Below are 26,869 nucleotides of genomic sequence, written 5' to 3'. Positions count from 1 at the left end.
GTTTGTATTGGTGGTACACATCCACACAGTACCTCAATATTGATGTTGCACATAAGAAATTTCAAGCCACCCAAGGACAGAAAATGTTGGCGGGAACACTGGTCAAAAGACTTAGTAAGATGAACAATAATTACATATAGGTCTTCATCTTGCTCACACCACTTCTTCTGAACTTTCTGGACTGCAAAGATCTTGTGTGAAGTACCGTGCCCAGGGCAGAGGCCATAAAGGCTTTCAGGCAATATCTTCTCTGCAAAGTGATCAATTAGCTGGTTTAGCATGGCCCAGGTAAGTGTTTTTCATGCAATGTCAAAGAGTGAGATGCCACAATGGTTACTGAAAGAGAACTGGTTGCCTTTCCTTTTGTGTAGCTGAATGATACTGACATCTTTAAATTCCTGTGGCGCAGCATCACGTTCCCAAACTTTAGGTAGAAGCCAGTGAGTTTCCTGATCAGCCCATTCTTAACCCGTTGCTGTACCACGTTACATTGGCTTTCTAAGCAGCACATAACAACTGTGTTAAAAGAACATTATTAAGGTTGCCAAGTCCAGCACTCAAAAGACAGGAATTGCCAGAATTCAGGTTGTCTTTGCAACCTAATTCAGCCCACTAGTGTGTATGCATTATGATACAATCTTTAATGGCATGATCACATGTATTTTTTCCATATGACCACGCTGCCTCATTCAGTGGACAGCACTCAGTTAATGAGCAGCTCTTCGATATTTGCTTTATCCTGATTGTTCAGCGTGTGAACCGATGCCTTATTCATTGCAAATTATTCAAACCCTGTTCTGAAGACTGAATTATTAATTTCCTCATGGACTTTCACAAACATTAATTTATTTTCACAACACCTCCATGAGATGACAGGGTATTATGGGTCAATATTGGCTTGAGATACGCAATTCCAGCTACATAAATAACATAGGTGGAGTTGACATACATTAAGCTGAGCTAGAGTGCCATCCTCACCACAGGAGGTTAATGGGAGAAATGCTCCCATCAACTTCCCTTACTCCTCTTGACAGTGAGACGTACCTATGTCAGCAGGAGTGCCCTCGGTGTTTGATTTAGCATGTCCTCACTAGACCCGCTAAAATCAAACGCCAGAAGATCAACCACCAGAGTGTCGATCTTCCCAGTAAAGTAGACATGCCCCGAGGCACAAAGAGATCATCTAAAGTATCCACTTATATAGGGTGCCCAGTTGGAGATACCTACAATTTTATTTTTCAGGATATGTAGTATTATATAGCACAAGCACTGGTGCCATTAAGTTCACCTGGATCTGTGAGTACTCCACACTTCCAAATGCCAAATCCCTGGGTCTCTGGTAAGGCACCCAGAAAATGAAGAACACACAATTAGTGATGACCTGTAAAAAGTTTGGTTTAAGTGACTTGCCCAGAATTATGCAGGGATTATGTGGTAGAGGCAGTTCTCCAAGACAGCAGTCACCTTATCCATGAAATCATCCTTTCTGTTCCTCCAAGTCCCTGCCTCATTCATGATAGTCTTCCATATTCTGCAACATAATGAAGCAGGGGTCCATATACAAATAGTCCCCTTCATTACACAACCCTGATTCATTCCCGAGCATGTCCAACCTATGCACTAAATGAGGTTGGGATTCTTGGAAAAAATAGTAGGTGATGATGTAATTAAAGTCTATACCTTAATGCATAAGCACAAAGGGGCCAAACAGATTGGATGGATGGATGGATGGATGGATGGATGGATGCATGGATGGATGGATGGATGGATGGAGGCAGTTTATTAGAGATTTGGACCATTAGGGGTGTCCTGACAAATATGGTGGGCATTGTGTAATGAGACAGTCAGATATGAAAATGAATATTCTGTATCACGTGGGTGCCAAACTTAAGGAAATATATCACATTTTCAGCACTACTGAATGGATACTTCATAAAACATCTTTCATTTAAATGGAGAAAGAATTTTCTTGTGTCCAAATATGATCTAAAAGTTTTCATCTGACTTTTTTACTTTCTTCCCTATGTATCTATTTTCATTTACTTGCTCTGTTCAGTACCTGTGTCTGTTTTGCAGATCAAAACTGCACTAATTTGGGAAGCAGTTTATATCAGCCATAAAAACAAATGTTATTAACTTTCTTTCCTTTGAATTATTAACTTCTCAAAAATAAGAACAGCCATAAATGCTTTTGTCTCTATAGGGAGCAATCTGGAAATACAAAATGCATTTTTCCATATTAAGTGCATATTCTTTGCAAACATGTTTGCAAATCAGGGACAAAATAAAACTGAAAATATTTTGCACTTCAAAAATAATGAAATATATTCTTATTCTGCCATTGTAGACCACGCAATGCAGATCAGTTTATGCAAGAAGCTAAGCGGAAGAAGCATAAAGCAGATGCGATGGTGAGCACATTTTATTTTCAGTTATGTTGCTCCATATTATTTTTTGTAATGGCTCTTCTTCAGTGCAACATAGCTAGGGTAATTATAAAATCTATTATCAGGATGGCTGGACTTGGTAAATTAAGAAGTGTTTATACAATCAAGTTTTCATAGCCTAATAAACTATGACTTAAATAACAACCTACTAGCATCAACTCTTGGATAAATGAAAATTTCCATTTATTCTTTTGCTTTAATTAGTAACTATAGTAACAGGTCAAAATTTTGAAAGGTATTTAGGTGCCATGGCTGTCATTGTTGCAGCACCTAATTGAGTTAGGAACCCAAATCTCATTTTCAAAAGGATTTAGGAACCTAAAAGACACTCTTTGTCAATAGCACCTTTTGAAAATGAGACTTAGGCTCCTAAATCAACTGGGCATAGCAACGCTGAGCACAAATACTTTTAAAAATCTGGGTCATAACAACGCTATCAGATTTTCAAAATGTCTTTTTTTCCTGTAGAGCTAGCCATCTAGCCACTGGCTTGACATACCTCACTGTAACCAGTGGACTGGTCCAAAGATCGTAGAAACGAAAGGAAAGACTCCCATTGATCTCAAAGTACTTTGGATTAAGTACTTTGGATTAAGTACTTTGGATTAAGTACTTTGCTCTCAGGCCAGAAGAGTCCTGGTTTTATTACAGATATTTCCATCCAAAATAATGTCAGTACACAGATAATCATTTCTCTGTTTGACCTCTAGGAAATTCCAGTGTAACCACCCTGGCACAACTGACCAATGCAGTAACAAATTCCTGACCCTAGCTTTGTCTACTCTCATGGGCAGCCACGGTTTCCCTATAACAAAGTGGTGGCTGAGGCTGTATGTGGAACTGAGGCACTCTTCCCCCCACCTCAAAGAACAGCGGAAGGAACATGCTGGGGATAGGACAGAGCACACAGTGCTCTGACAGCTCTTTAGCTAGCACAGCAAGTCCCTTTGCCTGCTCTTAGGGAGGCATGTTGCCAATGCTGCCCAGTATCAGGGGAGCAGAAATGTGACTTGGAGTCCACATTCTTTGGCTATGCTGAGCCTAAGTTGCCCAAGGAAGCAGAAGCAGGGGTATGTCTACACTACCCCGCTAGTCGAACTAGCGGGGGTAATGTAGTCATCCGCAATTGCAACTGAAGCCCGGGATTTGAATTTCCCGGGCTTCATTTGCATAAAGCTGGCCGGCGCCATTTTTAAATGCCGGCTAGTTCGAACCCCGTGCTGCGCGGCTACACACGGCACGGAGTAGCTAGTTCTAATCCGAACTAGCTGTACTCCTCATCAGGTTTTTCCTGATGTCCAACCTAAACCTCCCTTGCTGCAATTTAAGCCCATTGCTTCCTGTCCTAATCTTTTGATTGATCTCCTTCTGGATCTTGACAGAAACCAACTAGTGCAAATGCATGCTAAATCTGGACAAGAAAAGGAATTAAAAATAACTTCACACGTTAAAACCTCAGAGCTTTGCTCCACGTCTCATTTGTATTTTAGGGGGAAATTTCATCCTCATGATCATTTTCTAGATCTTACCTGCCTTGATTATTTTCCTGTAGCCCTCTGGCAAGAACTCAACAAAACTCCAACATTATGTTCCTTATTTCTCTTAGTTAGAAGCTAGTCATTCCCTTTCTTTGTTCAGCATGGAAAAATTGTATTTACATCCAAGCATGATGAGTGATAAGCCTTTTGGGTCATTATGTTTTTCTCTGGTTCTTTTTTCTCCTCCTGCTCCTTCTTTTGTTATTTTATCCAAAACAGTTTGCTCAACTTTAGCATACATTTCCTTGATGTTAACTTTTTCTTTGTTGTAGTGTCGCTTCCTCACAACCATATTTGTCACTTAGAATTGGAAGGTCTGTTCTGTGTCAGCTTGCATCTACCATACTTTGGTGTAATTTGTTTTGCTGCTGTTTGTAACCATAGCTTGGTGACTCCAGTGTTTCTCTGTATCCTTATTTTATCTGCCAGGTGGAGAAATTTGGAAAGGCACTGAATTATGCTGAAGCAGCATTATCATTTATTGAATGTGGAAATGCCATGGAACAAGGCCCGATGGAATCTAAATCCCCTTATATGATGTATTCAGAAACAGTTGAACTTATCAGGTAAGTTAGTAGGGAACAATAGTCCTGTTTGGGTATATTTCCGTCGGGAGAACATACCTTAATGCCTTTAAACATGGATAGAAATTAGAGATGGAAATATATTTTTTAAAAATCAAAAACAAGGAACCCCAGAACAGCAATATTCATCATTTGGGGTTATCAGTACTAATCCAAGCCAGATTGGTAGTGATTAAAAATCAATGCGATCCCATTGCTGTTTGTTAGTCCATGTGAAATACATTGGTAATCGCAATCCTGTTCCTGCTGGACAAGCATTCACATCACAGCCCTCCTCTCTTATCATAGCTGGCATTAACAGGAATCCTTACTGACAGTCTCAGCTAAGAAAGGAAAAGATTGAATCAACTTTGAATCAACTGAGCTTTTTTTCTCATCCAAAGAATTGGTCCGTCCAGCTGGTGAAGAAAATGTGCACGGCTGGTGGCCATGTTATTCTTTCTCTGTAGGTAGAGACTTTCATTCCCCAGAGCAGTTGGCGATGCAGCTTTCACTCACACTAATTTCTCTTTCCAAATGTAATATTTCTAACATCATAGCTCTTTTAAAACAATTGTTTTCTTCCAGATTTCTCTGCTGATCTAGCCATATTCTCATTTGTGTAAACAATTCCACTGTATTGTGCTCGCAGTTTGGGATTGCTTCTCATGCTCTTTAGTCATAGTAAAGCAAACTCAGCCAGCTGACTCTGACAAGAAGGAATGACATGAGACAAAATACCTTTTACTCACCACTATAAAGCTCTCTATACTTTGTCCTACCCCTCCCCCACCCAAGCAGCACAGTTGCCCTTCTCCCTCTGCTTTCTCTTCTCTACAGTATATTTATGGTCATGTCTCTGTGCCTGAATTTTGTTTAGAGCTCCATCTATTCATGCAGCAAGGATTTAGTAGTTATAAAATGCTTAAGAGCTGCCTGCTAGGTGTAGTCCAAAAAAGTAACTGATTTATCACAACAAGTGCTTATTGAAATAAGGTGCAGATTATCATGCACACGTGTATTTGCACTGATGTCAGAATTAGAGTTTGATAACAAAGAGGATGATGAAATACAATCAGCTCATTACAGAAAACATGTTTTTTTTTTCTGGAAACAAGCCCAGAGGTATTGTATGTTGCTCTAAGCTTGACAAGTGCTTAGGGGCTGAACCAGAAGCTGAGATTTCCATGAATTGATCTGGCACTGGATAGCACATAGATTCTTGAAATAGCAATACTACAATTGTAGATCTTTGAAGAATTTGAATTGAACGTCATAGGAGCAAAATAAGTGTGAGCCAACTGCTGCCCTCTGCTGCACAGTGCTTAGAGGAGCAAAACCGGACAGACATGCTCAAAATTTGCAGTGTGAGGACATCATTGTCTCCATGGTAGTCTCTCTTCTGCTCTCAAATCCTGTGGAAGCCTTTTTGCAGAGTTGGGGTTCCACAGGGCTGGAAAATATTTTGAGAGGGTTACACAGGGCAAATCAAGAAGCATTAACGTGACAAAGCAGGATCCCCTTAATGCTGTCTGGATTTCCAAGGGATTTACTGCTGGTTGAAGAGAGTTTATTAGACAAGGAGGGAGAGAGAACTATTGATGGAACGGCTCCAAAGCGTGGACTGAAAAACGCAATGTGCATCTGTGGAGACTGAAAGAATAAATATAGTGGGGCACATTGTGAGCTGCTGTAAATCAGTATAGCCTCATGAATCCAGAATATGATCAACAGCAAAGTAAGGGCTGTTCACACACACTGGCCTTAATGCTGGATTTTCCCCTTTTTTTAAGGTATGCTGTGAGATTAAAAACCCACTCAGGCCCTAATGCCACTCCGGAGGACAAACAGCTAGCAGCATTATGGTTAGTAGATCATTATTTACTCAAAGATGACTTTGATGCAGTGAATCAGTCCTTGAAAATCAAATACTTAATGCTATCAGGTAGAAGGCTTGGTTTTGTGTTGTCATTGACAGAGAGAGAATACTTCCTGATCCAAGAAGATTCAGACCTCTGTTATCTGCTTTTCCTTGTATTACTGTGCCTGGTCTGAGTTCTGTTTCTGTAAATAAGCAATTCATATTTATTGGCTGTGACAGGACAGCTATGGCATCTCAGTATAATTAATTTTTAAGTGCCTGATGGTCTGTGTTTTTATGACTGATGCGCTTTCCTTGTAACAGCGTCTCAGTAATTTCTTCAGTGTATAACATTTTAGGTTCAGTCATCATAAATTATACTCATATTGTATGAAGGGTTAGTAAGTTGATAATTAAACAATTTGGATTCACTCTCAGAATGAAGATTTCCAGATATATGCATTTAACTTTGATTCTTTATAACATTTGTTGAACACTAATAATAATGTTATTAAATTTAAATGTAAATGTTAACAACTGTATAGTTAACATAAATCGTATCTATTACATGTTTATGGATTCTTCGTAAATGGGTTTTACAACAATTTGTTCTTAACACCTGTAAAAATGTATATTTAGAATCTATAAATTAAACAATATTAATGTATCATTTTATATAAAAAGAAAACACTCTTTAGTGATCTATTTTTAATTAAAATATGTCCTTTGTCATTGCTTTGATATACTATTGGCTGCACAAATTAGATTAACAACAATATGTTTTTAAAATCCTTAAGTGACTAAAAATAGTTTTAAAAATTGTCGACCATGTCTATTTCTGAGTTTTGTAACGTTTTCCAGAACAGACATAGTGTTTTAGCATGTGCAATTTAATTCAGATTCATAAAGCCACTGCCTCTGTTTAAGCAGAAAGGTCACAGTGAGGGAAAGTAGGCAGAGGACTCCTTCAGCACAGAATAGCAACCCTAACTCATTTTCTGCCACATAGCAGATGAGTAGACATCATTTGCATATGTACTGTAACCTATGAAGGTGACAGTATGAGAATTATGAGGACTGTAAGTCCATTGTATCCTTTGGCTCTGTACAATGCAAACTGGGCATGCTGCCATGCAACTAGTTTATCTGATTCTGATCTCCTAAGGAGAGACTGTCCTCTGGTGGTAAAAGAGGAAATTTCAAGGCTGCAGATCTAAAAATAGGCAAACACTATGAAAGAGAATTATAACAACCCTGGCTAAAATTTGCGACTGTGGCTAGTGATTCTGGGTGCTTTGATTTGATTTGGGTGGCCCAATTCATTTTAAGTGGGTGAGATTATCAGAAGGTAAGAACACTGCACTTTCAGGATGCTTTTAAGTATCTCAGAATGGACTTCCAATACCACAAATAACTTTCATAATCTTGGCCTCTGTTACCAAAAGTAAACAAGCATAATGGATTTTTGTTGTGTTACATACTGTTGAACAATCCTCCCTCCCCCCCCCCCATGTTGTGAATACTCAAAAACCTGATAGCAAAGATAAAACATTGTGAATGTATCATTTATTTGTCCATTATGGTTGTTAGGTGTGTTATGTAGATGGAGGATTGTAGAATCCCCACCATTGGAGGTTCTAAGAACAGGTTAGACAAATATCTGTTCTGGGATGGTTTAGGTACACTCAGTCCTGCTTCAGTGCAAGGGGAAGCTAGACTAGAGGATCTTTTAAGATGCCTTCTTGCTCTTCATTCTGTGACTGTATAATTATTATTAATTACATTATTGTTTATGCATAATAAAGGTGCCTAATGCTCTACAGAAACCTTAGAGGCAATGGCCAGATCTTCCCCTAGGCTTCCCTTTTGTTTTAGTTATTACTGCTTAGCATGCTCTTTGTACAGGAATCCGCAGGCAGAATAAATTCTTTTTAGCATCCTCTAGTCCGCAGGGAAGGCATAAAACTAGGGAAGTGTAGCCAGGTTAAGGGCATCCCTGTTCCCTGGCAATCTCCAGTTACTAGAAAACTCCGCTGGGAATCACAGGCCTGAGACTGTTCTTATTTACTCTATTGATGAGGCTATTCCTGGGGTACCAGGGTCATGGGTCACAAAGGGCACCTTTATGCTTTCAAAGTACTATAATACATTTTATATTGTGTCATCTTTCTGTTTGTCCTAGTTATCGCTGTTTGGCACTTCTATACTGGAGAATGTTCCGACTCAAGAGAGACCATGCTGTAAAATATTCAAAAGCACTTATTGATTATTTCAAGGTATTTTCATGTTATATTACATTTTCAATTTGCTAATAATTATGTGAAATAATGTATCTTTTTTAAAAAGAGTAGTCCACTTAGACCCAATCCTACTCCCACTGGAGTTTTGACATCCACTGCTTCAGTGGAAGCTGTTAATTTCCAGTCTGCTGTTCTTTATTCACCAAAGCACATGCCTCTAATCTACAAAATGTATAACTTGCTGAAGGAAGTGAAGCTCACCATGTCCAGGAAACTGACATATCCTGCCCATTTTCCAGTTTCTTGATTGTCTGATATGATTCATGATGCTCTGCAATGAATAGGTTTTACACCATTCACAACAGGAATCCACTTCAGGATGCACTTCAGGCTAGATTTGGGGACTTTGAGCTAGCTTCGTATTTGGAATAACTTGTAGAATTCCTATTTATGGACATCAGCATGTAAGAAAAGGCAAAGGGACAAATTCTTCTCTATGGTACTGGGCTGGAGTCCACATTGGCTTCAGTGGGAGTTGCATACAAGTATCTGTGGTCAGAATATATACCAGCTCGGCACACCTATGATTGCCTCCGCTATCTATATTGTTTTCTCCAAAGAGTCCCTTCAGTTCTCCACTCTCTCATAATAAAGTGTGCCATTTTATTTTTAAGATAGAAAGTCATTTGATTCTTAAAATTTCCTCCAAAGTGACAATATTTCATTGGAAAACATCTGGAAATCAAAACATTCCACATAGATCTATAATAGAGTTGGTCAAATATTTGGCCTACAAATATAATCTTTGTATTTCTAGATGAAAAAACAAAAATTGTTGGCTGCTGCTACCCTACAAGTCCTTTTTATATCCTGAGATATAAATCAGAGATCAGTGAGGGTATAAATGCTCAACAGTGCTGATTTTCTTTGGGGACCCTATGTAGTCATTTGGCTTGGGTATTTTAGTATATTTTTTAATTTGGAGGAAAGGGGAAAGAGCTTGTATCTTCCTATACATCAAATAGAAGTAAATTTTCAGCACAGATATTTTCATGACCAAATTATAAACCCATGAAAATAGACAGGAAAGGAGACAAATCTTTTACTATCAAAGTGAAATTGGTGTCACCAAAAGTGGATGTAAATCCTGAGTAATATTTAATTAAAACTGTTGTGTTTCTCTAATAATCATCTTTACTTTATTGATAAGAAATCAGTATATATTTTAATGCTGTAATCTGCCAATTCAAATAACATCTGTAGTAAAAATTGGAAATTCAGTCCCACAATCATGTGAAATGCTTCTTAAAAGAAGAAAGAGTGCTTTCTACAGAGAACAAAGGTGATGTTTATTCGTTATTATACTAACATAAAGGTCATTAAAAAAAGTGTGGGGGTTGTTTTGCAGGCATTCTGCTGGTATAATAATTCTATAGATTCTCATTCAAAAGTAAAGTAAAACATAAAAAATTGTTCATTTGTCAACTTTTGCAGTAGAAAACAAACCAATTCTAGACTTTCATATATTTGAGTCTCAAATCTTAGAAAATCATTTAACATGACACTCTAGCTGCATTAAAAATCTGTCAGATATACTGTCAAATAAGGAAACATCTCAAAATTTGTCACACATTTCCAGAGTAAATTAGATATCTCTTTCTTTTAAAAAAGAACAAATATTTAAATCTTCTTTTAAACTTTTTATTTCCATTTTCAAAAAAAAATAATAAAGCAGCGATTTTTAAGAAGTCACAGACATTTGGGAGTTAAAGATTTTTTAAGAACATGAGAGATTCCTTTTGGGTCGTGAAAGCAGAATAAAGCTCAGAGTAGAATCAGTGGTGAGGGAGAAGGAGCTGTAAGTTAGACTCAATTATGCTTTCTGAGAGCTACTTTCCTCCTCATACTGGTGTCCAACACAATATAAACTAAATAGGACATCGGCTATTTTAATGTACATTGTAAGTGTACCGTACCTTCTTCCAGCTCCTCGATGTGTAAATTACTTGTTCTTAGGGTACATCTAAATTACATCCCTCTTTCGACAGAGAGATGTAAATTAGGCACTTTGAAATTGCAAATGAAGCCAGGATTTGAATTTCTTGCACTTCATTTGCATAATCACATAATGGCGCTCTTTCAAAAAAGCGCTATTTTGAAAGTAAAACCGCGGTTCTTTCGAAAAGGGAAGGCTTTTTCGAAAGATCCTATAAACCTTGATCCTGTTAAGCCTTTCCTTTTTGAAAGAACTGCGTCTAGACTGCGGTTTTACTTTCAAAATAGCGCTTTTTCAAAAGAGCGCCATTACGTAATTATGCAAATGAAATTCAAATCCCAGCTTCATTTGCAATTTTGAAGTGCCTAATTTACATCTCTCTGTCGAAAGAGGGATGTAGTCTAGACGTACCCTTAGACTCTCTTACCCATCAGCATGATGGACCCTAAGTGGTTTTGAGGGAATCTAGCGGAATCTTAAATGGATCTCTGAAACCAAGGTGAGGACAGTCTGGTCTGGATGTTGGAGACAAGAGTCAGAGCCAGAATCAGGAGTCAAGAGTAGTATTGGGACAAGATAAGAGCAGGGCAGGAGCAGGACTAGGGACAACACTGGAATAAGGCCAGGTCTGGAGCAGGCTGAGTGCCGGGGAATCTGTCACCCCTATTGGGCAAAGGAGAGTTCCAAGGCATGAAGCAACATTGATCGATACTCAGCTGGTGTTGTGCCTCTGAGGCTTGTAGACCCACTCTGAAAGTCACCAGATCAGCTCCTTGTTTGTGGATTGGCTGGAGCCTAACACAGGACTGGCTCATCCCTGCATGTGGCTTAATCAGGCTCTGGTTCAGGGCAGACTCATTGCCTCATACTGAAAATAAGGGAGTCCCTCTGACATCACCCTTTGTTCCACCTCTCAATTTGACCCAGTGGACTTTATGGCATCAGGGGACTTGAATGCACTTTCCACACATATCACCTCTACTTTTTTGCACCCCATCTTTACATTCTCTTTGCTGACATTAATTTCGCAATCTGTTTAAATTAAAAGTTTGTACATTTTTTTGTTCCGTTTACAGAATTCATCAAAAGCTGCCCAGGCCCCATCTCCATGGGGTGCCAGTGGAAAGTAAGTTCACTCATCATACAGAAATTATGTCTGAATAGCAGTGAGAAATGGTGTTTGCTAACTTCTGCTATTTTCATGTTTATCCATGTCACCCTAACATGGCTATAATGTTCTGTTTCAGGAGCACAGGAACTCCATCCCCCATGTCTCCTAGTCCTTCTCCTGTCAGCTCTGTAGGGTCCCAGGGGAGCACTGGGGCCCCTTCTCCCTCTTCCACCATCAGCATTCCACAGCGTATTCATCAGATGGCAGCCAATCACGTCAGTATTACCAACAGCATCCTGCACAGTTACGACTACTGGGAAATGGCTGACAATCTAGCCAAGGAAAACAGAGGTATGTAATCTAACACACTAAAACCTGGTATATGTCTTTTAAAAACCTGCCAATAAGACAAAATATTGACCGACTTTGACCATGGTCCTAGTGAAAGGTTTACACTAAATCCTGGATTACAGAGGTGTATTCTTTACTCCTATTCATGGCCTGTCCCATAAATTAACATAAACGGTTTTATCAGCAGTCCTACTCAGAAAGAGGAAAATCTTACTCTACCTATAAAAAAACTTTTTCATCACCAGCATTCCCTCTAAGCTGCGGGGCAGCAAAGCTTCACAGATGAGTAATCAGCCCTTCCTCCCCACCCCAGTCAGTCAGCTGCCTGCACAGAGCCCTGAGCCTCTGACTGAGAGGGCCTGATTAATCACCTTTGAAGCTCTGCAGCCCTGCAGCTTAGAGGGAACAGTGCTCATCACTTCACTCTGGCATCCCGCAGCCCCTCTCACCCTTTTCCCCAGTGCTGTCTGCTTGGCCGCCAGGAGGAGAGTGTGGGGCTGCCCAGGCCTCGGAAAGCCTCCCCCTCCCCCTCTGACAGCCATGAGGATAGCGCAGGGCACACGAGGCCTGGGAGTGCCCCACCACCCCCTCCAGCAGCCAGGAGGAGAGCGCTGGGCACACAAGGCCTCAGGGCAAACCTCCTCCCGCTCCAACAACCTGTGCCAGGAGAGGGGGGTTTAAGGTTAGGCCGGTGGGGGGGAGAGAAAGGGGCCTGGCTGGCACAACTTGAGGGGGGCTGAAGAGGGAACCTGGACTGGAGCAACACCCAGCCCTCCCTGGTGGCCAGGGGGAGAGCCAGGCCTGCCTATCCCCACAGAAAAAGGGTTGGTGAGTGTAGCAAGCAGTGGGCACCACTCCTTAGTATCACTAATTTCTCTTTTATTTGTCTCTCTAGCTCTCACCCTTTTCCAGGGATAGAGTCACAGATAAATGACAGCCAATCAGGAATTAAATTTATCTTTTGAGTTCATTTTAATTCTCCTTCACAGAATTGAAATATCTTGTGTCAGAGCTGTAGAAATGGCTCTTTTTGGTCTTTTGTTCTTATTTTGCAAGAGAAAACAAATCAAATGCACGGATGACAGTCTCTAGTGATGGTGACTGCTACATAGACTCATATTTTAGCATGTATAAGGCATTAACGTACAGCTGTAGCACTCACTTGTCTGTGGACATGTAGGACACCTCCCCTCTGACTATGCAGAGCCTGTGCAAACATCTATGGTGTAAATCCCATTACTCTACCTTAGCTCTGACACAGACAATTAAATCGTAGATCATCATTACATGGCAACTGGATAAACATGCAAGGCTAGGTTCTGTTCTGATCACATGAGGGTTTGAAGGTTGGTGGGGGAATAGCAGAGTTTCACCTCCTGTCTGTGGCTTAGGTAAGCAGCATGGATGCTCCTTGCCTATGCTATTCTGTCAGGCCCTATAAACTACAGCTGGCCCCTGCTTGGCATAGCTCTTGCAGGAGCAGTGCCTCCTGGGACTTTCTCAATTATCACTTCCTCTAGAATCCACCTTCAGTGGTGTGGCAGCAATAGCATAAGAAATATAGCTACAGGCTGAATTCATTTCCACTTATGTACATCATGAATTTTAGGCAGCTTCCCTTGTTCACCTCCTCCAGCATCATGGAGCCACATGGCATCAAGATTCAAAAGGGCCTGCATGACATGAGGATTCAAACATGCCAGAGGGTAGGATCACCTCCCATCTCCTCCAAGTTCTGACTTCCCTCCACATACAGACTTAGACAGGACGAAGGTGTCAATAGTTTTTACTTAGTCCATCTTCAGGCAAAGTTCCCTCATGGTTTAAATAGAAGTTTACCTGAAAATTATGTCAAGATTTGGCCTACCCTCACCCATATAGTTTCATTTTGAAAAGTGTTTAGGTCACGATAATTTGTGTATTTGAACTATAAATTATGTCTTTTTTTTAAGGATGCCACTGGCAAGTAACTCTTTTACACATGGTCTCAATAAGTGACAATGAAAGAAAGAATCAAGGAATTAGCTGTTTAATTTTTAAAATGAAATTGTTGGGAATACTCTGTTCATTGACCATAGAAGCCTTCAATAAGCCCATTAACCCTAAACTTTTTTTTTTTTTTATAAAATATACAGTGGGATTTAATTGGTTAATAATAGCTGTTACCTAGTGATAAATAGAAATGTATCTTTCAGTATTCTCATGCTTAATATTTTTCCATAGAATTTTTTAATGACTTGGATGCATTGATGGGACCTGTCACCCTACACAGCAGTATGGAACATTTAGTTCAGTACACTCAGCAAGGACTTCACTGGGTACGGAATAGTGCTCATGCAAAAGACTGTGTGCCATTCAAATGAACTATATAATCTCCCATGGACAATTCAGTTATTCTGGACACTGTGCTACAGAAATAATCCACCATAGCATTGACCCAAACAAAGGTGAATATTTCCTCAATGTTGAACAATGTTTTTTCAGAGTGTGGGCATATATGTGTGTATGTATAATATACAGCTATATCTCTTCAAAATGCATTGTTCCATAGCAATCTCCAAACATCCTCGTACCCTGGACTGAACTGACCACAGATGTCTTAATAAACATACATATTTCCTATACCTGTGCTTAGAAAAAACTCAGAAACCAAAATCTTAGGGGTTAATTGAACCAAGTGCAATAAACACAATGGCTCCTAATCAGGAACGCACTTAAGTGTGTGTTTAACTGTAATCATGTGCTTAAAAGCAATTACTTCAGTAAAATTTAAGCATGCACTTAGGTGCTTTCCTGAACTGGGGACAATGAGAGGCTGATGGGCCGTTTGGCAGCTCCATAAACTTTCAGTGTGAGTGCACCCCCTCTCTCCTAATTCCTAATTGGGGTGTATGGATGAATTGTGTAGTCTGAAAAAATGTGGAGCGAGAACGCATTAACTTTTGTGCAATAAGTTTCAATAGCTTGCATTGTTGTTGTTTTTAATTTCTCATTCTTTTAAATCGCCTTACTTCCTGTTCAGCTTCTTTTAATCAACATTATTATCAAGGAAACAGCCTGAAAAATGGAAGTATTGGTAACAAGAAACTAGAAGAGAGTCTGGAAAATTGGACTGTCATTACAGGAAAGAAGTTAAAACAAAAATACTGCAACCCAGTTAGCAAAGTCCATTTATTGCATATACACACACATCTGTAACATTTATTTGCTTTGTGCACTGAGGCTTCACCTTACTGGCTCTGGCTTTGATATCTCTTCCATCTTAAAGTAGCTTGTTTGCAGTTTCTTGTAGGCTGTATCATGCCATTACATGAAATTCCCTTTATCTTGGAAAGCTGGGTTTGCTGCTCACCAGACTAAGCACTGTGTCCTATCATAATCCTCTCACTCTTCATGCATAATCCTCAACTAGGCTTTAATGTTTCTTGATTTATGGGGTGTTTTCAGACCCTGTTGACAGGCTGTGTCTTTTGTGCCAAGGGAATTAATTCTGAAGTAATTGCAGTTTAATTTGGATCCGCTGAGGTCATGGCCAGTTCATAACTAATGTGTTGTGCATTTTTATTCTTGGTTAATTTCATTTTCACTCATCTGGAAACATTTGATTGTTTTTATCTGAAATGTAATTTTATTGGTTATTTTGCACCCAGCTCTATTGCTGTTACTCATGCATGTAGCTACAAAACCTTCCATTGGATCACACAAATAAGAGCCAATAAATGTCTGTCTTCACTGCTACATTCTATTCAGATGTATCTCAACATTAATACGATGCTGGTGCAAAAAAATCACCAATAGCAGTTACATATCAAGAAAGAAAAATAGCCACTTTTGTAGTTGCCTTATATACTGTAATATCCATCTCTGATGCATTGTATTTAAAACTGTATATTGGATAATTTTGCCAGAGGCAGATTAAGGTTTGCTGGGGCACTGGCCCTTCCTACCCTTTCTACCTGTGGTCCTGCCCCCATTCTGCCCCCTCCACATGTGACCAGCCCACAGCCCTACCTTTGTCTGCCTTTTCTCCAGGCCCTGCTCTTGCTTCAGCCCCGGTCCACACCATTTCACTGCAGCCCCAGGACTGGAGAAGCTCTGCCCCCACACCACAGACCCAGACCACAGAGAGAGTGAGAGCTTTCCCAGTCCTGAGGTGCAGCAGGTAGCAAGAGTTCCTCCAGTACCAGAACCACAGACAGGCTTCCACTGCCAGCCTCTGGCTTCTGTTGGGAAAGGGTCAGAGGGTGCTAGGAGTGTCCCCTGGCTCCTGCCAGGGATGGGGCCAGGAGGCGCTGGAGGCTTCCTCTGTGGTCAACCAGCTTCTGCCGGGATTGGGGAGCACTGAGGGCTTCCTTCACTGCCAAGCCTGCCTTGCCTGCCTGGCACTGCCGCTGGAATGAGGGGCATGGGGTTGCAGGCATGGGGTTTCCCCACTGCTGCGCCCTGCGCTGCTGCCAGAGAACAGGGTCAGGGATACCAGAGGGCTTCCCCTGCTGCTGCCCTGCCCAGCGCTGCTACCTAGGAGTGGTCAGGGTACGGGGGCTTTCTCCACCTGCCCAGGGCTTCACAGCCCCCATAGTTAGCCAGGGCCCCTGAGCATTCACCCGATAGGCCCAGTGGTAAATCTGCTGTTGGATTTAGCTTGTTACCCATTGTCTTACCATACATCTTTTAATGTGGTATGTCGACACTACCACTACAGATGTAATGTCCTGTTAGTAGTTACGCATGCACTACCTTTGATCAAGCTAACACATCAAACGTAGCAGAGGAGCAATCCCAACTGAGAACCCCAGTAATACTCTGGCAGCTAGCCCACTCTGCCATGGCTACTGCTATCTTTGGTGTACAAGCTCCATCAAAGCAAGTGAATACATCTATCTGAGCTGGGAATTATACATCCAGCTGCAGTGCAGACACACCCCATGTCATGTCCAGATTTCACTTTGCTTGTTGCCTGTTGGAAAAGAAATAATGCCATGTTGCCTGTTGGAAAAGAAATAATGCCAATAGTTCAGTTACAGTTACAGTTGTTGGAATATAACTTAATCAGTGCTTCTCTGATTATTACCTGCCTGATGTCTGCTTGTGAGAGTCTGCTGGTGATTTCCTAGATGAAGAAGTGATTTAAATTATCTTAACACTGTGAGTAATTTGGTTCTATTCAGATACCTGTGTGAGAATTTCTGTCCAACCAGACAAGTTAGATTTGCCTCTGCTTTCTTTGGTGGTTGCTTTAACATTTGTCGTGTGTGTGTGTGTGTGTGTGTGTGTGTTTGGGAATTATCATCTCTAATTTATGCTGGTTAAATTTAGAAACTTATATTTCTTGCCTTACGCAGATTTTAATGTGGCATTGGCATTTCATGTAAGGAACTTTGAATCATAACCCTTCCGCTATGACTGGGGATAATTTTTTGGAATTTCTTTGGCCACAATATATATGGCAATTTTACAGAAATTCAGGAAAAGTTAATGTCCTGTCATTGTAACATGTTTCCTGACTCCTAAGGGTTTCTTGGATATTTGTGCCCTGTCTTGTAAAGACGCGTTTATGCTGAATCCTTCCAGCTAAAATACACATCAAAGGCCATGGAAATGGTACATTGATTGTAGTTTTTGTGCTGGAATTACTTATGCTGAGCTCATGTAAACAGAAGAAACTCCATTGAAATCAACAGAGCAGGACCCATGTAGCCCAACAGAGAACTAGACTTCTGTCCACAATGCTCCTTACAGCTGGTCAGTTTGATGTCTTAGAGCATGCTCTTCAGCCACAGACATGTGTTTCATTTGTACAGTCTGCTTTTTGTCATGATTGCTGCTCTTTAAATAATTACAGATTCATGTAGTATGAATGACAACCAAAGACACTTCATTTCATTCAATTGGGGCCTGATCCTGATCAGTGCTGTGGGGCCTCAGGATCTGATCCAGCAAAGTCCTTAGTACAAGCAACACTTTAAGTACATTAGTCGTCCCATTGATTTCAGTGTGAGCTGAGGCTTCTGAGCACGTTGCGAGATCAGGCCCTCAGAGACCGCCCTTATTTTGCTAGCCACTTGCAAAGTCATGCCTTGTTTGTTTTAACTCATTGTTTCAAGTCCATGCACGTGATAAAGGTTCTCTTCTCTTGTATTAGAGATATCATTTCTATATTTCAGAGGTGAAGATGTCAGATGGTACAAACCCCACTCAAAAGTGAGATTATGCCTGGAGAGAGAGGTTTGGTAAAAATCAGAAATTTCTGAATGTGACAGATAGCTACTCTGCCAGCTGAAGAGCACAAATCCACTGAAATAGTATCCAGTAAAATGTGTGCCACAGTTGGACACAACAACGGCAGTACAATAAGGTTGTTTTTGCATTCAAAATGCCCTGAGGCGCTCTGAGATATTCACACTTAGGCCCTGGTCCTGTAAGATACACACCAGGGAGTGCAAGGATGAGCGGAAGATATGCATAGGTTCAGATATGGCTGAACACCGAGCATAGTCATCCATCTTGTGTGGCGATAAATCCCAAGCCCGTTCCATAGTCCCCTCTTAATTCTAAATATCACAGGGTTTAACATGAAGGGGGATAGGCAGATGTTGGGCATATCTGAGGAGACATGGTATTCCCTGTATGCACAGTTCCTCTCAGATATTTAGTCCCCTAACTCCCATTTATTTCCATGGGAATTAAGTACCTTGGAGGATCTGGACCGTATCCCTCAGGATGCAAAATTACTGCTTATCTGGGCTTTCCTTTTGCTACTAGAAGTAACTTGGCACCCTGGGAAGCAGTAGTCACATTAATGCAGAATCAGATTCCCTGCTCTCCCAGTACAGCTCATTGCTTTTCACCTGTCACTTATACATGCAGAACACTTCATCTGTCCTGTACAGAATCAAGCCCTCGGTGTCAATATGCACCCATCCCTGTACACTTTATATCAAAATCATGAAAAAGCCCTGTCAGTACAAAGGATATTACTAGTGTCTCCCATTGATCGAGTACATGTCACTGAATGGCTGTATCACCTCAGAAGAGCAGTAATTGTTATCAAGATAATGTGTGCAGCTAATTGATTTGTAAGACTCTCACCTTGGCAATGGTGCAGTAGTATCTCTTTCGTAATACCAATGTTCACCCATTTTTCATGGCTGTGATATAAATCTGCATCACTAAAATGCCAGGATATTTTTTAAGACGACATTCTCTTAGATCTGGCTAATCTGTGCTTAGTTTATCTACTCAAGAGACTTTACTAGTCACCAGCCTTAATGCATATACAGTATTGAGTGACTGAGTCACAGTGTTTAATCCTAATGAAACTGGAATTTGCAAATTGACTTGGATTAACTGTGTCTGCTACTGCTAGGTTATAGATGTGACATTAAATGATTATGGTTTTAAACAAAAGAGGTTGAATTTTATGTAAAGAACAGTGACTGGATTCCTTAATCTTTTTAGAAGATTTTTTAAATAACATGTTGTCAAAGTAATATGTTTTTTAACTTTCCTAGAATTTCGGAAGGGTTGCTGGTTCATGGTCATAGCTGTGTTAATGACATTTCCCTTCTACACTCTGTCTAGCCTTTACATAATCTGCTTAATACTTAATATGTCAAAAAAGAAATGTTTCTTTTTCAGAATGATTGCCAGCACTCTCCTCCCCCAGTTCAGTTGAAAGCCCTCAGACTAAAGAATAAAATCTCCTTGCACATGCTGACCCCATACAAATAACAATGATGGAATGAATTTCTTACACGGAAGACAGAAGTATGGCTGGCACAGATGAAAAATGTCTTTCCTTTTGATAAATTTTTTGTTATGCAATGAATTCAAACTCTTTCCTTACTTATATGGAGAGAATTATCTGACCTGCATCATCTCAGCAAAAACCAAAATCATGGCAGTGAGTCTCAGAATCCACATCAAGTGACTCAGCTTCATGGAGTGAACGTTATGGGCAGTGGTGCAGACATCTGGAGCCGGGGCTCTGGGAACTTCCTCCTTAACATGTGGGGGAGGAGGCCTGCTGTGTAGATGTACCCAGTGAAGTCTAGGGCAAAATTTCCTTCAACAGAGCCAAGATTTCACACTATTTATCAGTTAACGTGTTATAAGCTGTTTACAAGATCATTGGGAAAATCTTCCCATACGCCTGGATAATCCACCCGAGATCTGAAATTCCCCACAGTTTTTACCCATGATTCTCTCAAGAAAGCATTGTTTGTCACACAAGCTATGTCTACACAACAGAGCTTTTTTGGAAAATGGTTTTTTTTCCGAAAAATCTTCACTTACGTCCACGCTACAATTGCGTTCTTTCGAAAAAAAAGTCAAAAGAACAGAGGGGTTTTTCCAACATTGGTAAACCTCTTTCTATGAGGAATAAGCCTTTTTCCAAAAGAGCTCTTTCGGAAAAAGGCATGTGTGGACGGGGAAGAGGGAGTTCTTTAGAAAGAAGAGGAAAGAGGAAAAAGCACAGCTGCCCTGGTGGCCACTCTGTCCGTAGCAAACACAGCTTAAATGTGAGATAGTGTCCATTCAGTGTGGATGCTATCTTTCAAAAAAGCGATCTGCTTTTTTGAAAGATCACTTTGGCAATGTGGATGCTGTCTTTTGGAAGAAGTTTTTTTGGAAGATCTCTTCTGGAAAATCTGCTTCCAAAAGAAGCCTGCAGTCTAGACGTAGCCACAGAAAGAAGTCGGGGTCCCCCCACCTCTTTTACATGGGGATATTAGATATCTCCCATATCGTCCCTTTGCCTCCTTTCTGCCATCTGATCCCAGCAACTGCTTCTAACCCCTGGATGTTCCCATGTGTCCAGAGCTTTCCCTACAGAGACTGACTCGAAACCCATCCTCAGAGTGGGGGTTGCACAGCACAGAGGGGAAAGTAGTGCAAGTAATCATGGACTCCATCCATTAACTTACACAGCTTTTCCCGGCAGGGCTAGCCAGGGCAAACTCAGAGGAACATGCCAGCCTCTCTCCACTTCCAGCTCTGTGGAAATCGAATTCCACAGAGCTCCCCAGAAAAGGCATTTATGGGGTCAAGAGGAGTGTCCAAGAGGTGGCATTTCCTCCAAGGGCACAGGCTCCTTTCTGTGCATGAACACAGAGGGGGACAAAGTGCTGACGTTTCCCAATGTGTAAAATGGGGATGCTAATAAGTCAAGTTTTGTAAAGCACTTTGCAATTTTCAGGTGGGAGGTGCTACAGAAGTGCTCAGCCTTGTAAAATGTTGAGCCATATGAGTGAATTTCACTCCTGGGCAGTGGAGCTAATACATCACTTACATCTCAAAATAGGTTCCCTTCACACTCACAAAATAGGATTGAATTGTGGCATAAGCTATGTGGGGCCTTTGCATAGGAGTGAATTACACCCTGTATAAAAATGCCAAATATTATTAGCATTACTAGCTAGTTTCATTTGGATCAAAAATAGCATGAAGACATACATTCTTGACATATTTATATTTTTGATCTTAGTAGAAACCAAGCCATACTAACAAACGTAAATAGGACAAAAAAAGTTAACCAAAATAACTGTCTGTCCTTCAAAATGTTCAAATGGACTTTTAATTTCTCTGTGTCAGTTTGTCCTTCCCTGAAAGAAATATTTTTCAGTACTTACGGTCTTTAACCAATAACATCATAAATGCTCAGATTGTTTGTTTTCCCAAATCCCCAGCTTCCCGTTACTCTCAGTCCTAGCCTGAATGTTGTCTTTCAGAGCAGTGCCTTGCAGAATGGACTAATCTCTTTATTTGGCATAAGAAAAATTATGTAACTCTCACAAAATATTTCCATCTGTCCATGAGTCATCTGAGCTAATTGGTATGGCAAGTCAATTAGGGATACATTTTCAGCATAATGCACAGGGAGTTAGATTCCCGACTTCCATTAACGTTAATGAGAATCCCAGGGTTAAATGCCCAGGCTCCACATTACCAATTTCCTTCTAAAGGTCAATAGCAAAACACTTTGATTCTGAGGAATAAATACCAGTCATATCAGCAATGGACACTCTATTACTGCTCAAACCTCAGTAAGCAGAAGAGATTATAAACTGATGTGCCTCTCTAGCTGCTGATGTTATTGGTGTCGCTTAAAAATCCAACCATATTAGTCTTCCTTTTCTTAGCAAGATCATTTTTCATAGTTTTCCCTGGGGTGGTCTCTTCTACCTGCAACTCTGGACTCATCATCCCAAGAGATCTTAGAAAGAAAACTTTTCCTATGGGAGGAAATTAGTAAGGTTACATTTCCCCACAGAAAAGTAATTGTTTACTCTTTTCTGTTCTGTTATTGAAAGATGTGTTTTTAATAAGCACTTTCACCCCATTGCCTGGATTATTATACCTGCCTACATCCTGTTACAAAACAAGCAGATTTTCAATTTGCATAGAGCACTGTCTGAAGACACCAGGGCTTCTAGTGTCTCCCTAAAAACATACACCCCAATGAATTAATTCATTCTGTTCCCTACTCTGAGCCTCCCAGCAATTAATTTTGCTTCACCTCAGCCCCCCATAATCTCCCCCCCCCCCCCAGCACAGCTCCACTTCTCCTGCAGCACCAGAGATTTTCTTCACATTTTCCAGGCCTTGGGCTGCAAGGATAAAGAGAAGAAAAGGGGAGGAACCAGCATATCATCCTCAAGAAGAGAAGGGGGAAGAGGGAGCAGAGCCTCTCTGAAACGCTGAACTATTTCTGTTCCCCTTTCCTTCTCAGTCCCTTTGTATCACCTTTTCCCTCTAGCTCTACCAAAAATCTTCGGTTCTCTCCTGAGGAGAAAGAGAGAGCTTGGCTTGTCACATGCAAAAGTTCTGATTGGTTGCCCCTCTCCAGGAGGCAGGGAAATGTTGAAGGAGGGGTTCCCTGCAGAGCTGTAGAAGGGACTGAAATCCTCAGAATTGGCAAGGCTGGATACTCCATGTGATATTGCAGGCACTGTAGTCAGGAAGATTGAGGTGATACCTCCACCACCTAACACACATACATGGGCTTGCCTCGTGCCATGATTTTTTCTTAAATAGACATTGCTATTTTATGAATCTGCACAAAGATCACTGGACGTTGCCTATGCAAAGACTTATTATTTTATGTCTTAGATGTCATACATTCCGCATCATGAATTCTCAGCAAGATTAAACAAAAAGATAAAGAGGAATGGGAGTCCAACTTTAAATACAAAGGGACTAATTCTGTATCTGCGGTGATTGTGGAATTTCCATAGACATCAATACACGTCCTGTGTTGCAGAATGAGGTTCAGATAACTTTGGGAACTAGGATGTTATGAAAAATTGCAAAAATACATATAAAAAGTAAATACCTTTTTGCTTGATGTTCTCAAGGGCATTCTCAAATATACTAGACATAGGTCAGTTTTGGAATAAGTGAGCACAAATCCAGTGAGATTAGTAGTTACGCCCAGGCTGAATGTGAGCCTTGATGCCATTAAGGTGACTATGTGTTGCAGTTTAGCAATGTAGGGCTAGTACACTATTTCTTCATACATGTACACCTTGCTTTCTATAAACAGGTCAAGAAGCTTTTGTGTGAGCCATAAAAAAAAGATTTGGGCTATTTTCATCACAGACCTGTATTATGTGAATTCTGGTACCCTATAACTGAGATGTACATTGCATCTTTTTATGGAAACTGAGAGGCATGTTTTGATTCATCATGCAGCACATGAGCACAAACCCAGCTGGACAAAACTGTGAGTTTCTCCTTGCTGAACAACTGAGCATTAATGGTGGGCTCTACATGATCCTTATAGCACTCCAATTCAAGTCAATAGAAGTTTTGTGTACAACTAACAGCTAGAACATGGCCTTCAGATTTTAATATTTTGTGAATTAATCTTTGTATGTAGTTCCATTAAATACTGGCCATACTAGATTCATTTAAACCCACTGTTGGAAAGTATGGCTGTTAAAACATTCAAACTTCACTTACATCAGTTTTCTTCTTGTTCCTATATTTACTATTATGATTAATTAACATTTGTATTGCAGTGGTGCCTATGGGCTTCAACCACGTCAGGATCTCTTTGCATTAGGCAGTGGTAAAGATAGAGGGAATGACAGTGCCTACCCCCCAAAGAGCCTCCATTCTGAAAAATAATACATTACAGGTGTATGAGACAAACAAGTAAATGGGAGGGAGCGAGGATAACAAAAACAGGATGCTTTAACATAGACTGGCTGTATGTGCAATTTTTAAACCAATCTGTAGCAATAATCACAGTAGCAGTAACTTTCCTGTCTGTTATGTTAACTAATGGTAGAACCAGTCTGTAACTGATAGTGGCTGTCTGACCTAGTTGTACAGTCTCCTGTTTTATGACTAGAATTATTTTTGTACCCAGATGTAGAGAGCGTAATTCCAAATCTCATTTATGCCAACTGTGAGCAAATTCCTGTATATCATAATATTATTAGAATCAATATCAGTTTAGCTCTGCTCCTATAAATGTTGGTTTATGTGTCTCTCCAATGGTGCTCTAGTTTTGTACTGGAGCCATCACCCAGACAGCCAAAGCAATACTGCAGCAAATTTCAAGAGAGCATTCTGGACTTTACATTTTTTAGTACCTACACAACATAAGTACCACCCCTCCACATGTCCCTGTATAAAAGGCAATATTGTTTACACAACTGAACAATTTAGTAAATGGGAATATTCTGTACAGTAATTTATGCTGTAAAATATGTACATATATCCTTGTAGCATTCATGAATGGTTTGAATTGCTTTATTTATTAGATCAAGTGGCATTTTCTCCTCATTCTAGAATACTTTAAATTATTTTTTCTGATGGATTAATTTTTGACTATTTGCCGCTACATTTTGACCCAATTATGAAAAAAATATGATTTACGGTAAATAGCTATTTTTTTACATTTAAGTAGAAATAGTAAATTGACTGTCCATCCAAATAATATATATCTGATTATGACTAAAAGTAAAAATCAAATACTCGTATCTGTGTATTATAGTATATAATAGAAATCATGTGCCACATGTGATTAATATGAACAGCAAGAGCTTTAGTAGCTTTCATATGCTCCATTTTTTCCTCTCTGAGACCAAAAACAATAAACCATTTAATCTCAAATGATCCTCAAGAGAGCCCTATTTTCATTTCTTCCTCGGGCATAACTCTCATTGGTTTCAGTGGGAATTTTGTCTAGTAAACATGCAACATAGGGACCTCGAAAAATTAATGTCTTGCTTCTGAACATTGCTTGTTCTTGGTAGTCATTCAGTTTTTTTTTTTTTTTGTAAGAAATATAAAGTAACTACTACATCTGTACCATCCAGTAACTCTCTCTTTTCATGCTGTAAAAGGGAGGCATGGGGAAAAAATTACATTAATAAACAACTGTATTTGTTCCATTTCAATGGCTAAAATAGGAAACTTTTTAAGTGTATCAGTTCCATTTCAGGCTAAAACAAAACAAAGGGTTTTTTTGGATTTCCGTTGCTTTACACAATTCAACAAGTTCAAATGTACAAAAATTATGAATTCCTTGACAAGTTGTTTTACTATTTGGAGATTTTGCTGTTTCTACAGTTAATTTGAAAGTCACGTAGCACAGTTTCTGGAATGATGAAAAATCCTACTGTAATGTAACAGAATGAGCCTTAAGGATTTGTAAGAATAAGCACTTTTATATTAAAAAGTAAATATTAATTCATCAGTAAGATTACTTTTTTAATGTGACAATAAACCATGAAATCAACATCCTTCTCTCTCAATTTTGTCTCAGCTGTCTTTCTTACACATTTTTCAGAGTGAAAAAATACCATATTTTATGTTTTTTGCTTAGCAGTATGATCATCTGTATTACTGATTAAGATTTGTACCCTTGTCCACGCTTCAGATAGAGATGAAGTCATTTGAAATTATGGTGTGAATAAAGACATTTTCAAGTGGGTCATCATGTTAACAAGGAAGTGGAAATGAAGCTGTGTGATCTCCCAAAGGAAAAAATACTTTAAAATGCAACTACTTTTTTGGTGGGAGGGGGATTTGAGGCGGAGGGGGTTAGGATGGGAGATTGGATTTGTTTATAGAGTGAGGAGCATGGTGAACAAATAATCAATCTCAAGTTTTTAGCAAGTTACATTTCATTTAGATTTAAGGATGCAAGAGCTATTAATGGCTCCGTTCCCTGCTGAAACTTGTAGTGGGAGGTGGAGTTGTACTATCCCTATCATGGACTAAGGAAAGGCTACCCGCAAAGAGATGATGGCAGTCTACAGCTACAGATTAGCAATGTGATATATGTACAACAAAGGCTAAAGTAAATCAGCCCTTTCACTGATCATTTAACTGGTGCCTACTGTCTTCCCAGCATTTGGTTACCCTCCCATGGAAACTTTTCTGGAACTGGTCCTTTAAATTTGGCAGAGCCCTTACATGGCCATTTTGGCAGAGCCCTTACATGACCATTGTGCAAGCCCTCACTGCTGGCTGGTAAGTAGTTCTGGTTTGCCTTTCCTACTGAGGAGGAAATAATATGATCTCACAAGCAACATGTGTGTTGGAAAGGGAAACATCTGGCCCTACCACCTGGCTGCTGGTGGATGGGTGCTGGCAGAAAGAAGCTGTACTGTGGGAGGTAGCTGGGCAAGAAGCAAGAAAGAGCAACAGACGGAGTAGTTGGTCCCTGAAGCTGGCAGTCAGGAGTTCAAATAATTTTCCCAGCAGACTATCCATAGAGGGAAATACTAGCTCAGGGATATCAT

At 40.1% G+C, this 26,869-nt stretch overlaps 1 protein-coding gene across 3 annotated transcripts in view; it reads left to right on the top strand.

Annotated features, from left to right (window-relative positions):
* The window catches only part of AFF3 (ALF transcription elongation factor 3), a 456,198-nt gene extending 430,338 nt beyond the window's left edge, over positions 1–25,860 (top strand). For all 3 annotated transcript variants that reach the window (XM_075916914.2, XM_075916923.2, XM_075916908.2), the window contains 7 exons: positions 2,348–2,411; positions 4,415–4,551; positions 6,342–6,413; positions 8,592–8,685; positions 11,722–11,771; positions 11,893–12,107; positions 14,331–25,860. In XM_075916914.2, the coding sequence (XP_075773029.2) occupies positions 2,348–2,411; positions 4,415–4,551; positions 6,342–6,413; positions 8,592–8,685; positions 11,722–11,771; positions 11,893–12,107; positions 14,331–14,470 (772 nt within the window). In that variant the 3' untranslated portion in view covers positions 14,471–25,860. The remainder of the gene's footprint in view (positions 1–2,347; positions 2,412–4,414; positions 4,552–6,341; positions 6,414–8,591; positions 8,686–11,721; positions 11,772–11,892; positions 12,108–14,330) is intronic.
* Positions 25,861–26,869: the final 1,009 nt, after the last annotated feature.

Source organism: Pelodiscus sinensis, chromosome 1 (genome assembly GCF_052426305.1).
Source record: "Pelodiscus sinensis isolate ZL-2025 chromosome 1, ASM5242630v1, whole genome shotgun sequence".
Lineage (NCBI taxonomy): Eukaryota > Metazoa > Chordata > Testudines > Trionychidae > Pelodiscus > Pelodiscus sinensis.
The sequence above is the reverse complement of the archived record's forward strand: the minus strand, read 5'-3'. Positions and strand labels throughout refer to the sequence as shown.